Here is a 14,743-nt window from a genome sequence, read left to right as displayed (position 1 = left end):
CCACACCAGAACGGCGGCGCAGGCAGAAGGGGACCAACGTTCCCGCCCCGAGCTGTAACAGCCTTCTTGTATTGTACACACAATTCCGTAGGTGTCGCACTGCGCGAGGGTACCGCTACACAGTATGCCGCGTGCGCACAACGCTCTGAAGCCACAGGGCGCATGTGCGAACGATTACGAGAGACGAAAAAGAAGGAAAAAAACAAACTAATAGAACACGCACACAAACGACAGGGTGCATAATACGTGAAACAGCGATGAGTGCATAACAATTAACCCGCGTTACGTATCAGCCAGGTAGACTCGAGGCCGGACGTTAAGCGGGCTCGGTTGGAGCCCCCCTTATTACGTCATCATTAGAAGGAGAGGAGGAGGCCGCAGTCTTTTCCAAGGGGCGGGAGTCGCGTCCCTCAGGCGGTACACGCAGCAGTACCTTCCTGAAAAAGCTGCACTCTTCTCGGGCACGACAACGCAAGCCAGTGTTTAGAAGATAATGGAATTCAAGAACGAAAGCAGTCGCAGAACGCTCCAGTTGCGAGGACAAAGGAGCGACCAGAAAAGAACGACACGGTAGCAAAACACGAACCGAGCAGGAAAATGCTACGTCATTCTGCACACGCTGTCCTGCAGAAGTGTTCTGTCATGCGCGCACAAACGACAACGCTTTCCGGCGAATTTTATGCGCCGACTTCCATTCCGTGGGTCCGCGCGCAACGCCCCCCCCCCCCCCCTTCTCTCCCCTTATATACGCGCTAACACCCCACCCCGAAAGAGAAGCTCAATTAGGAAGCGAGAAAAGCAGCCTGCCTCCTTCGTGCGTGCTAATTTGCGGTTTCAAGCATTGCGCAGCGTTTCTGAAGCGCCGGCGTTGGCAGTTGATCGCGCATGCACCAACTTATTGTTATTATTTTCTTTGCTTTCGCTCTTCCCTTCTCTTTTATCTTGCGCCCTCGTAATGGAAACCCCCGACGTGCTTCTACCCCATGACGCCACCACCAGCGCACCAGCAGTAACAGCCGAGCTGATTCTGCCGCAGTAGGCATTCGATGAAATTATTCCCAATTTTCCCAATTAGCCGGCCACATTATGCCACCGCAGCAATCCTCACTCGGGCCCCGCAAAATCTGCAGCGCCGTTGTTCTTTTTTTTTTTTCTCGCCTCTTTCAGACATCATGAAAAGGGCGCGCTTCCTCATTCGCCGTGTTTTCTAAGCCATACGCTAGGAAGCTCAGTTTATGCGTCCGAAATGAGCTGCGCTGTTCATTAAAACGTCCGCAAAACACGGTTGAGGATGACCGTATCCAGGCGTTATGAATAACACACACTCTCCCTGGTTTTGAATCAACTTGACCCCGGACCATTTTGTGTGCAGAAGATACTAGGACCTTGGGCATCTGCCTCAGTTGCGCAGAAAGCAACTAAAGCACTGCTACTTTACCTAAAGTCAAAAAACCTGAGCGACCGCCTGTAGACTGTGTGTGCTCCCCGAGTGTGCTCGTGATTGTATGTACCTTCTCATCTCTCTGCAACCTCTTTTCTCCCCTTTATCCCTTGCCCAGTGCAGGGTAGCAAACCGGATGTGCGTCTGGTTAACCTCCCTGCCTTTCCTTGCATCTTTATCTCTCTCTCTCTCTCTCTCCCTGGATTGAACACTGTTCATGCAGTTTTTCTAACCTTTTCTTTAAACATGAAAGTGTTTTATGCCAGTGTCTACCAAGATTTCAGTTATGTATTTCTGTCACGGAAATTACGTCGAAAAAGGTACGTGATTAGATGGCAAAGAAAAAAGTTCCGTCAGTGGGAGTCGAACCCACGACCGATAGGTCAGCGACAATGGATGCCGGTCATGCGATCCACTACTGCACCACGCTCACACACTGTGGAGGCTTTACAAACGCGCCTCAGTTCTTCAAAGGTTGACCCCAGAAGACAAGAAAAAAAATCAGTTTTTCATTTTAAAGGCTACCAATCTAAATGTCTGCGTGTTTCAGGAAGGTACATTTCCCTTCAAAGCAATATTCACCGCAGAAACTCGTCTTGTGTACTCCCGTTTTATGTGCCAGCAGAGAGTACAACACCGTATGTGCAGCTGTGGCTGGAGAAAACTATATGTTTATTGATACGCACTGTAATGATTGTGTGTTACGCATTCTCAATGTAGAGGATGCAAATAAAATAGAAGCAAAAAAGTATATATTAGATCACCGCAACGTTACCGCCACTGAGTACGTTCAAGGCAAAACACGGGATTTGAGGAACGTTAAAGCGATATCTACCGAAATTTATACACGAAACAAATATGTTCGAATGCGTGTGTCGGCCTCTTATGCTCCGCTGTAAGCGATGTTACGCCTGCGCTTCCACATAAAACCATTGCGCAGCTTCTCGTGCCGAGTCTGCAGGAAGTGTGGAGCTGGGCAACCTTTTTGTTGTTTCTCTTCGGTTCTCTCTTGCTCTCTTTTTCTATGCGTTTTAATTTTTTTATATTTCCCCTTGCTTGCTGTTCTATTTTTATACGTGGTTTTGCCAAGACAATCGACGACCGACAGCCCTGCAAGTGCTCATCACTAGAAAGCTACGAAAAAGAAAAAAAAATGAATAAGAAAAAATTTCGACCACAAATAACGGTGCCATACATGTCCCGATAAGGAAATGCTATATAAGGAGACTCAAGCAAACAACTCCCACTGCCGCGGTTTCTATCGCGCAGCATCGTAGACTGAGTAAATCGACGAACGGGCTGCGCTGTTCTCGTATCCCTCGCTCACCCAGCCAAGCCAATGTCAATGGAAAAAAAAAATCATTACGGCCGAACCCCACAAAGAAAGCACTCTTGGTATAGGGCACAGCGTGCGTAGCCGGGTGAAACGTAACGCCGGAAGATGCAAGATTCAATTTTATGCCATCAGAACTGAGGAACTTCGATATACCTTGTAATTCCAGACCAGATACGCAGCAGCTAATGCATGCCTTCCTGGCTATGTAGCGATATATATATATATATATATATATATATATATATATATATATATATATATATATATATATATATATATATATATATATATATATATATATATATATATATATGGTTGAGCACTTTCCGGCAAATTGCAGGTACACTTCTTTTTTGCTTTGGAAAGCAATTTTATGCTCGCCGTATGCACACTATTCATCATTGTTCGCCCCTCCTTGTTTAAAGAACAGCAGCTCTCGTTGGAAAAACGAGCGGACAATCGTTATTCACCGCGAAGCTTCGAGAAATGGCGGCTAATAACGCGGCGCACCGCCGCTGACGAAGTAGATTAGCCCATTTTTTACACCCCCGCCGGAAAGAAGAAATATTCAAACGCAAGAAAACGAAGAAAAAGGCAGACTAATTTGGTTTCCGCCATACACGGCGCGCATTTCCTTCCAGCTAGCAGGTGCGCTTTCTCAGCTAATTTCGGGAAAATAAAACACTCGGGGAAGCGCGCCATACGCGAGGCGAGGAGGCAAAGCGAGCAGTTTCGAAGAAAGCAGATTTTCAATTTCCTCGCGTGGCTTGGTTATGCACCCGCTCTGCCTTTTGCGCTCAGTTCTTGAGGTGCGCATTCCGATTTCGGGCTTCGCGCGGGGAGATCGCTGAACGCGAGAGTCGGCGAGCTTATTTGTTCGCCAAATACGAAAGGGCGGCGGCCAACGTCTGCTCTCGCGAAACTTTCGATCAACGATGTACGTATAGCGAAGTAGTAGGCATCGATAAGAGTGGCCGGTGGGTGACGTCAGAGGGATCCAATAAGACACAGCTTTCACGGGGGAGTATTGCGTCCCAAAAGCACGATACGATTACGAGAGACGCAGTTGTGGAGGGCTCCGGAAATCTCGATCAGCCAACGTTCTTTAAGGTGAACTGACATCGCACAGCACACGGGCCGGGTTTTTTTTTTGAAATTTAACACCTTTTTATTATTACCTATATTACCTAATTAATCCAACCCTCTCTTTCAAGAAGTGAATTAATTTAAAAAGCAAGGCACCGTCCCATTCATGGCCTATCCCCCTAGGTGGGTTGCGCCAAGGTGTTGAGGAACCAACCAACCAACCAACACGGGCCGCTTGGCCCCATCGAACCCGCGACCTTCGGTCAGCAGCCGAGCGCAGAAACCACTTACCACCAAGGCGGACTGAGACTCTGAGCCGACAAAGGCCGTACTCCATTTGCATAGTCCTCCTTTTTTGTGCTGCAGGTATTCGCGGTAAAGTGGTACTTTCACTTTCGTTGTGTGTGACTTGTGTCCGAGTACATGACTGTCCTCGAGGGATACTTTATATGCAAGTGCCGAAACTCTACCGCGTTAACATTTATGTTGTGTGCCTTCTCTTTTAGCGCGAACGTTTATATTCAGCCGACAGTCAGTATTTCAATGCCAGCTCGAAGCTAGAGAAGTCCAGCTGGCCAGAAAAAACAAACAAACCAAAACAGCACATCTATGAAGTGAATGATGATGAGCGGGCGAAGCTCCGGGGGATCATGAACCCTCTTACATTGCCCGCTCAATCATGCAAAGACGTTACAACACGTGCGCACAGTATATACAAAGTTGTTCATTAATTGTAATGCGCATATGGTGTTGAGATGCGGCCGGCGTTTTCTTTTTTTTTCGTTTCAATATGACCCACCACTTTATGGAATGTAAAGCTGAGTGTTCTCGTATGGCATGCAACATGCAATTCGAGACGACGACGACGTTCCCGAGCCGCTGCAGCTTGGCGAGGCCGCAAGTGTGGTTCGGCTTGTCTGGGTTGCCGCGCTGCGAGCCGTCGTGTCTTTATCCATAACGAAGAGCACTCCATGTCCACGAGAGAGAGAGAGAGAGAGAGAGAGAGAGAGAGAGAGAGAGAGAGACGGGAGAGCGCGTTTTTTAGCTCTTGGTGCACCACAGAAAAAAAAAAAAAACAGCGTGAACGCCACGAGCGCCCCCGCCACCATGCGGCCACCGCTCCCAGCGCGTGCTAAGCCACGACTTCGCAGTGACAAGGCTCGTCCCTAAAATAATCCAGTGTTTGCGGTGCCTCACATCCTGTTCTCGCACACAAAACCCAATAATAGCATTATTGCTCTTTTATGCATTCTAGAACTTTTATTATTAGTTATGCGAGTCAAAGACGCTTGAATAAGTTTTTTTTCTTGTACACAGGACAAACATGCAAATACAGTTAATTGTGCTCCACATTAATTTGTTGTCACTGCAATCATTGACAGGCTAAGTAATATTTTGTATTTTTGATATGTTACTTTGCTTTTTTGGCACCACTGTCTCACACTTGTCATTATCTTGTGTTTAACAAACGAAAATGAGCTCTTAAATTTACGCTTATTTCCTTAGGTCAGTAGAGTCATTTATTAATGACAACTTACTGATGTTACTGATTACGCTACTTACGTTGCTGATGTTATTCATGTTCCTCATGTTTCTTGTCTTACTTTCCTTATTTATAATACTCCTCAAAACTGGTGAATAGGTTTAGTTTTAGCACTCCCCACTGCGATATGGTTTTAGTGTATGGATGGGTGTTTTTTTTTTTTTTTGGTTATGCTGCTTCGTCGAGCACCGAAACGCAGCTACAGGGGTCAGGACCTTCAACGTGCCTCTAAAAGTAACAAATGTTCTTGAATAAAACAAAAACATATGCCAGTTGACATGGGCGCCCACGCCACGAGGATGCTATTGACCGCCAACGCACGTCGCTGCAAATGAATCACGCTCGACTACACACACCATAAACGGTTTTAGGTCTCGGGTTCGATTCCAACCCGGCGCTCGGGGCGTGGCAGATAACGCGACGCGTGCGCAGCGGGGCGTACTTTCAGCACGCGCATCGCAGTGCACCGCGGTGTAGACGAGACACGCGGCCGCTGGCGCAACCATTAACGCCTTCCGCCGAACAGCACGCGGCAGCGCTGGCAGTCACGCTAACAGAGCCCTGAGTAATGGTGTCCGAGTGCGGCTGGTGTCAGTCCCGCCGGTGTGCTCCTCCTAAGTAATGGACCACACCGAGTGGCCAAGCATCGCGCCCTGGAAACGACTGCTGCAGCAGCCCAGAAGGAAGCTCCGCGAGACACGAAAGCGATCACGAGGACGTCGCTTCACCAAAGTCCGCCCGGACCGACCAGCATCAAGAAAATTAAATATAGAAATTCAAGCGGGAGGAAAAAGAAAACGAAACGAGGGACTGCGCAGAAGCGGCAAAAACGACGAGGTTTTTAGAGAAGATTAAAAGTCGCGCCAGTCAATTTGTCAGAGAGTCCACCGTGATGAATGAAGGCAGTGCTCGCAGAGTTCCTCCACTTCGGCGGCGGAAAGATTATCGCGAATCCAGAGCTCGCACACGTGTGCGTATCGTTCGCCGTGAAACAGCGCGCAAGATGGCGCCCCGTTTGATATCTGCTACTGCAGTTCCGTTTTATAACGGGAGCTTCAAAAAAAGACGCGGTACGGCACGGGACTGCGCCCTTTAAGGGATGATTAATTGCAGCACAGAACCAAAAGAGGTTGTTTCTTCAAACTCCGGAACACTTAAGGAAGCCAGGACGGCGTCGTAAGCTGTCGTCGTTGCTTAGCGTAACGCTGGCAAAGCGCGATGGACATCTGAGCACGCGAACACGTTTCCAAAGAGAAGCCTTCTTCCTGAACTGTTGTTATTCGAGCTCCATGATGACAATGTCAAGTGCCAAGGACTTTAAATAAAACCACACATAAATATCGAAAAGTGGGGATGAAGCGAGAAATCGAAAGAAAAAAAAAGTGCAGGGGAAGAAGAAAATCGAAATAAATGCAAAGAAAGAAAGAAAGAAAGAAAGAAAGAAAGAAAGAAAGAAAGAAAGAAAGAAAGAAAGAAAGAAAGAAAGAAAGCAGGAAACGTAGAGAATACCGAAGGTGAAACCAAGAAGGCTGCTCAGCTCCGCAGTTCCTTCAGGCTTCACACCCCTAGCGGCAAGCTGTCTGTTTTTTCTTTTTTTTTTTCGTGAGTAATCTGCTGCTGTTCTTCAGGAGCACTTCATCGGCTTTAGAATGTACGGAGGACACACGCATGGCTGTCGTGTCTGTTGCTCGTTAGGCTAAGTTATTAATGTTGCGCAGTGGAGAGAAGCAACAACCGACAATGAGAAGTAACAAGAAAACGACAAAAAGACAGATCGAATTTACCACTAATGCTGTCTGCTTTCATGACCCATGATTCAAGCTGCGCTGCTTTTTTTGCTGTAAAACATATATCATGTCACCTACCACGACGACAAACACACGCCAATAGTACAGGCGTTCAATAAGGCATGACGAACCCAACAGAGAGGCGCATATATATATATATATATATATATATATATATATATATATATATATATATATATATATATATATATATATATATTATGTTACACAAAAATAACGAGAACTAGCAGCAATTTATATCTGAAGGAAGGACAAAAAAATAACTTGCGCTGTCCCAGGGACGGCACCTGCGACCCACTCTGTATCAACAGAATTACAGCGGTCGTCATCCCACCGTCCACACTATAGAGTAGAGTATATATGTGTGCATTTTAACCAGGAAGTGCCAGTCAGCACCGTTTTTTTCTTCAAGTTCTCTTCGCATTCACTACCAATAACACCCCCTATAGTTTCCTTGGCTTCATTGTCTGTTAATTCCCATTGACACTGTGTTTCCACTAAGTACACGCACAAGCCGAATCCACTGGCACCTGACAGGTGGTCTTTACGAGTCGTGGAAACGGTCTCACCGCTTCCCTAGGCGCACCTCACGAAAGCCTCCCTCGGCGCCGCCGCAGAGCTTTAGCGCCGCGCAGAGTAACGGACGCGCAGACATCTGTGGTCTTTTTCGTTGCCGCCTCTGACGATTTGTCTCGGGGAAAAGGCGACGGGAACGCCTTGCTCGCCGTCTTCTGGCGTGCCATGTTGCCAAAAACGTCGGCCACCCGACCATTCTTCAGAGGCCGGTCCACGTGAACGATGGCCGATGTGCTGCGTCGCCACGTTTCGAAATATTTTGTTCTCTCTTTTTTTAAAGAGACTCCACCAATCGCCACCGAGTGGTCACTTCCTTCACCCCCACGTTAAGGACACCGGAAGGACACATGGAATCGATGAGAAACTTTCACGACGAATTGAAATGCTGTAACTTCTGGAAAGCGGCATCGAACGATGGGCGCACTTTAATAAACTGCTGGGGAAACACACGCGGCCTCGGCAGCATTATTTTCATGTAGCGACCTGTCCTCATTAGGATTATTTTGTGCATGAGGCCATTTCCACTTTTTTTTTCTCAAAGCAGTCAGTGGACGAGTTTGTGACGGTGGCGTCTCGGTCATGTTACGATACCAGTCCAAATCGATAACATCGAGCTCCACACCGGAGCATATGTTACATGTGCGAGTGAAAGTGCACGACAGCAGCCAACAGCCACAGCTCAGAAGAAACGTCGGCAGTGTAAAACAAAAAGAAAAAAAAAGCACCTTACAGGAAGCAAGGTCGGCAGCCACGACTTTGGAGAATAGCAATGTGGAAGCAGGCTGCAATACCAGCACCTGCGGCGCATTTCATAAAAGCCTCGTGAACTGGGTCCAGAAAATGAATCTATAGGATATGAAACTCGTTGGACTAAGCCAGCTGCCAAACTCGGCCGAAACCTTAAGCTTGCTATCGAATAAACGTTCGTTTCGCATCTGACGCGCGTAAGAATTGAGGTTCAACACCTTCCGATTCGTTATACTGCAAATTAAGGACGAGGGATGGCGTTCGAAGCAAACTGCATTTTAATGTCGAGAACAGTAGCGCAAAATTTAACGAAGACGGACAAACAAGAAACGGTAAGCACACAACACAAGCGCTGACTATGCTTGTCCGCATTGGCAAAGTTTTCAAGATCATGTGCAGCCCGCGTTTTCGCATCTTGTTTATATATATGTATGCGTCCAAAAGGTTACATTCTGGAACTCCAGTTCATACCCGTTTAACAGCTTCAAAAGAGTCCCGCCCCCGAACACGACGCAGGCTCACGCGACGTCATGTCGAGAACTAGCCCCGGATGCGGAGGGCCTTTACGCACCGTGACGACCTTTGATGCTCTCCGGCGGATGTTACGGTCAGAGAGCACGTGGTCACGCGCCGCCGGAAGTTGAAAAGCCCCGCCGCCGGAAGAGACGCAGTTACACAAGAAGGGCAGTGGGAAGGACAAAGTGAAAAGCACAGTGTCCTTCCGTACGCATCAGCTCGAGGAGAAATGGATGAGATCTCTGCACAGGCAGAGTTGCCAGATCCTATGGAGCCGGGGATGAGATAAACACTACAAGAGAGGCCAGAAAAAAAAAAAAAACAGCGACTTTTGCAAAGAAGCCCAAAAAATGCGGGAGCATAATGAATTCTCCCATACATGAATATACTTACATTTATCATTTCAAAGAAATACCCCCAACTATGAAGTCGTGTCATTAAAACTTCTTTCATCACCGTGGCCCAAAAACATGCGCTCTCTGCCGACAGCTTGTTGGAACCAGCTTGGCACCAAATCTGCAGAAATTGTCTGTACATGAGGTATGCAGTAAGGTCTTTCTTTCAAATATAGCGACACTTGCGGGAAATTTATACATTCAAACACCCACTTCCCTGCCGTTTCTCTTTTATTGCTGGTCCTAATTTGTACGACTGCGGCCAGGTTAATGGGATGAAACCCCTGCACGACAGAGACAAGAGTAAGCAGAGTGTTTTGCTCCGTGTATTACTATAGACCCATTCCATGTTTGTAAACACAGGTAGGCCAATGCCGACATTATGGGTAAAATTATAGCGACGTCCGCACATAACTGCCGCCATAAGCACTGAGCGCTGCGATGTGCGCCAACACGTTGTGAGACGCCATAAGCGTTGCGAAAGCCGTAAGCGCTGATGGTTGCGATGTGCGTCAGCAAACGAAACTAAGTTGTGAGACGCGACTCACATTCAACCCCGACGCAGCTCGTCACCATACCGTTTTTTTTTCTCGTTGATTGATTGAGAACACCACATGCACCATTGCAAAACTTAGCAGAAACGGCGGTAGGCAGAGCGTCTTTTGCCTACTAAGACAGCGCCACCGCATTATCCTGACGTAAGTCTGGTGGAATTTGTCTATACGTTCAAGCAACTACCCCCCCCCCTCCCCCAACTCGGCCTGCCTGGCCACCAGCAATCTTCCCGGCATAAGTCGAATTGCGGGAAGTCCTCGCAAGGGAAGCGGCCGATCACGCAAGGCCCTCATTCGCGGCTTTCGGTCTTGATTTTGGCGTCACCGCCACACGCTCTAATCACTGGCTCTCCCGAGTAGCGCGCGACAGCAGTGCCGGAACCGGAGTTGACGGATGTCCTTCGAGCACTCAACGTCGACGTCTTCATCAGGCGGAGTGGACAGCGGACGGCCGTTGGACTGTGCCCCCGGAGCGTATATACTCCGCGGCGCCGCCGAAAATTGCGCCCGCCCACTGCAGGCGCGGAACGAACTGGGAAAACGCGAGAGGTGCACAACTGTCCTGAATGCAGTCACAGGCGGAAAGGTCACGACGAGAGCGTGGCACGAACACAGAGAAGGCTTCCCAGTTGTGCTCTGACTATATGGTTACATGTTGATGTATTCACATACCAAGCTTACTAAAAGGGTTCGAGTTTAATTGAGCGCGACGCAGCGCATTATATAGAAAGGTATAGCGCTGAGTGTCAAGAAAAGATCAAGGAGCAAACCTGTGTTAAGGACACCTAATCGAGAATGAGAAATGGGCACGCCGAGAGCATGTAGCAAAAGGTAAGGGTAAACGAAATGTATTGTAAAGTGCGCCTGTGTTGTTGTTCTCTCCTACAGTCAGTGTCCCGTACCGCGCCCCACTTCTACCTTCAAGGTAAACCACTGGTCATTAGGAGTTACAGGCTGGTGCACAAGAGAAGGTCGAGGCAGAAAGCTAGGTGCGCAGATGGGCCTTCGCGGGGCCTGCTAAAAACACAGGACCAGGGTGCTCGCTGAAATGAGGGAAGGGCGTTTGCCCTGCAGTGGGTGTAGTCAGGCTGACGATTATGATTATCGTGGTTGACACTCGCAACACGCTAAAATTGAACACTAAATAACACACTGCGGCAAAGGTAGGACACACACGAGCGCGAACTAACAACTGTTTATTCGATGGAAACACGACAAACATATATAGGGTGAAAGGGCCTTCATGTTCCGCATAAAGGCCAAATCGATTACGTCGTCCAGCGTGTTGTGTTTTACGTGTGAGTAAAGGCTTGCGGAGGCTGCCGATGGACACGGCTGAAGCAGGGATGAAAAGCACCAGCCGCCTGGGTCGGGCGCTGCATGAAGGCGTGCCAACACAGGGAGTGGAAGAGACGGAACTGAACTGCTCGAGAAGGAACTGCAATCTTTGACCAAACGGGCGCATGCTATCTCGACAGAGACCCGCAGACGGCTCATGGCCTTCTACGTGCTGTATGGTCACCGTTTACTTCGCGCCGAGGCGACAGACAGCATGACAACTATTTCGTTCACTGGAGCGACCATGTTGCTTCGCGCCAGAGTATGTCAGAGCAAATTCTAGAGCAGTCAGCTGCTAAAGCCTCGATTCGTATACCGTTCTAACTTGTTGCTGTCGCATTCATTTGTTCGGCCTTGCCACGAAACGGCGTCTCCTGGCGCAGTAAACGGTAAATGAAAGAGCGGCGGTCACACGCCGCTCTCTCGCGACCACGTCGATCTGGTTCCGCAAGAAAGGAACACAATGGCTCGGTTTGGATTGATACAATGTACTCTCAAAAGACGGATGTCATTATTTCAACTAATACATAAAAGAGAAGATCAAAACCAATGTTTCGTTTGTAAACTTCGCACCAAAGTATTCGTGCGTGACGTCACGGATTTTAAAACAAATTTTTCGTATATTGGTGACACTGGCGCAACGCAATTTTCTGAAACTTGGCATCTCGACCCGGTGGCCTCCTCGGAGAACGATGCACTTCATTTTTACCGGTCAAAAAGTAAACGTACGACCTTGCAGACACCGCCGAAATCTGTGACGTCAGAGCGTTTGGTGCGGGAATATGGAGATGACGTCGCCACTGGTACGTTATTTTCGCGTGTTTTCTCGCTCGCCAAGCGTCGTCTATCAGTAAAAAAAGGTGTTGTCTGCATTGAGAAATTATAATTTACAAATAAGCGAGAAATACTTTTTTCTCTTTATGGTTTCTTTAAACTTTATAGCGAGGCTTGGCACTGCTATGCGGCTGAACGTGGGGGGCGATGTAGCTCACGAGCTGACACGCCCGCCTGGAAAGGTGAATCCTAGCCAATATACACACAACAATCTTCGGCAGAACAGGTGCGCGAAAACTCCGGGCAGCTTCGTTACGTCCTACGTTTAGGCGCACCAGTAAAAATCAAAATATTGGATTTTAATTTCTTTTTAGCGACATTATATACGCAGCAACGTAACTGTTACGCACTTCGTTCACATTGGGGCAGACACCTGTATAAACTCCATAGAAAAAAATTAACGCTGTCGACCCGACGCTTAGTTGTTTCATATTCTGGACACTACTGAGCCTATACAGAGCTGTTTTTGCTTGGGTTCCTCAAAGTTCACTTATATGAGAGTTGCGTGTGCTATACCAGCACGCCAAGCATAGGGTAGCAAATCGTCTTCTGATGTTGTGGTCAACCTTCGCCCCTTTCTCCTTTATATACCTCTCGGCTCTCTCGGAGTTTCGATAGAGGGCTTGTCAGTTCGTGCATTGTTCAAATCACGGTACAGCGACATAGCTATCCTGCTAGTAATCCTTCAAAAAGCATGCGCACGTAAGAAAGACCTTTGCGACCGGCGCAACTTCAACTTTTCTCAGTGCGGGAATGGTGGTCGCAAAATATGGGACTTTTCTAAACGCAATCGGGCGTGCACTAGGCATGTTTCGTTCTGTTTTAGCTTCCTTGTTATGAGGAGGGAGAAAGTGATTAAAGACAAAAAGGAATTACAGCATTGTCACCAAAAATAAAAATGGAACTTTAAAGAACATATACTACTCTGAAACAAGTTACCATAACGTGATAAAGTACAGTGTGCTGGCAAAAGTGCACGTCGCAACGAGTCCACACGCACACCCCCACAGTGTGTACGTGAACTATAGTACCACGTCATTCCGTATATAACAACGCACAGCGGTACATCACAAATCCGATGTCCATGAAGGAGATGCATTCCTGGTTCCTGCAATGTCCCACGACTGCCCCGTGCAGAAGAAGAGAGTACTCACTTCCAGAGGAGGAACGAAGCGACGAGGACGGCGACGAGGACGACCGAGGAGCAGACGGCGATGACGGGCAGCGAGGGAAAGGCCGAGGGCGTGGTCAGTTCGGCGCCCACGGGACGAACCTCGCAGAACTGCAGCTCGTCGCCGGCCGCGCGACGACCGGACGAGCACCGGCCCGGCGGCAGAGGAGGAGGGGGCACGCCGAACTCGGGGGGCCGGGGGAAGCAGCCTGCAAGGTGTGGGTGTGGCAAAACAGAACAGTTGCTGCATCGCCACGAGTTCGCATGCCCGCCACGCTGCAATAACACCGCCACAGAATGGAAACAATGCAATCAAACATGGCCATCTGCATTTGAAAAGAGGAAAGAATCTGTAGTTTCGCTCCCGTCATCATTGCTTCAAGACAGGGGTCTCCAACACGTGGCGCGCACAGGACTGTTTCGACAGCCCAATTTTTCTTTTATTTACTTTATTATTTTCATTTCCTTACTAAGTGTTACTGGAAGCCACACAGACAAAACTGGCGCAAAGCGTTGTTTTCGTGAGGCCCCTTGTCTTGTCAACATCTGCTGAAACAGAACCGCCAAACCTAAACTATATCTGAGAATGGCCGTCCAAGTTTTAGTCATTTTGGCGATCGGCACGTGCGTGTTCGTGGATTCCTGGAGCCGTATATTCAGAAATGACGCGTATGACGACATCTGGGAAGATATTTATTTCAACTGTGAACGTTTGCTAGCAGTTTCTATATTCTACCCCCACCCCCCTCCACCCCTTATCGATTTTACCTTGTGCTCTGTCCTTGAGCACTTGAACTGAGTCACTGTTGAGTTTAAGACCTCTCCTTTAAGGCGTATGACCTTGTGCTGTTCTATATGTGCACTGTTGAACAGTTTCAATGTGCTGGCGCAGATCGAAGGTATGGCGGGTCAATGTTTTCAGAAAATAATTAGGTTGTTAACAGTGCGCCCGTCCTCGTGTTGCATTTCCTGATCACTGGCCAGCTCCTAATGAAATCGCGTGCTACCTGACGCCAACAGGCGGGAAAAAAGTGTTCCACACTCGTCGTGGCGGCGCTTGCGAAGACCCAATAAAATGGATGGGGAGGATGACCGCCACTACAGCTCAGTTGGTAGAGCATCGGGCACATTATTCGAATGTCGCAAGTCCGATCACTGCCAGCCCCGCAAGTAATGTTTTCGTCTGCTTTTATTTATTCACATTTACCGTGCATTATGTATATACCGATATATCCCCTATAGTTTACTAGGTAGTGTTATCTGTGATATATGGATATCATTTACCACTACCTCTACCACCATTGCAACTACTAGTATACTAGTGCAATGTTACTAGCCCCCTATTGTGACACGGGCCGGCCGCATGACTAACTACGAAGCCAACGTCCCGATGATTAA

General features: G+C 48.2%; 1 protein-coding gene across 3 annotated transcripts in view; it reads right to left on the bottom strand.

The window, feature by feature from the left end:
- Positions 1-14,743, bottom strand: part of LOC119165140 (putative Hedgehog signaling attenuator pxb) — a 665,846-nt gene that overhangs the window by 96,610 nt on the left and 554,493 nt on the right. For all 3 annotated transcript variants that reach the window (XM_075870781.1, XM_075870780.1, XM_075870783.1), the window contains one exon: positions 13,329-13,554. In XM_075870781.1, the coding sequence (XP_075726896.1) occupies positions 13,329-13,554 (226 nt within the window). The remainder of the gene's footprint in view (positions 1-13,328; positions 13,555-14,743) is intronic.

This window comes from Rhipicephalus microplus, chromosome 8, assembly GCF_043290135.1.
Source record: "Rhipicephalus microplus isolate Deutch F79 chromosome 8, USDA_Rmic, whole genome shotgun sequence".
Taxonomy (NCBI): domain Eukaryota; kingdom Metazoa; phylum Arthropoda; class Arachnida; order Ixodida; family Ixodidae; genus Rhipicephalus; species Rhipicephalus microplus.
This window is presented reverse-complemented; position numbering and strand designations above follow the sequence as displayed.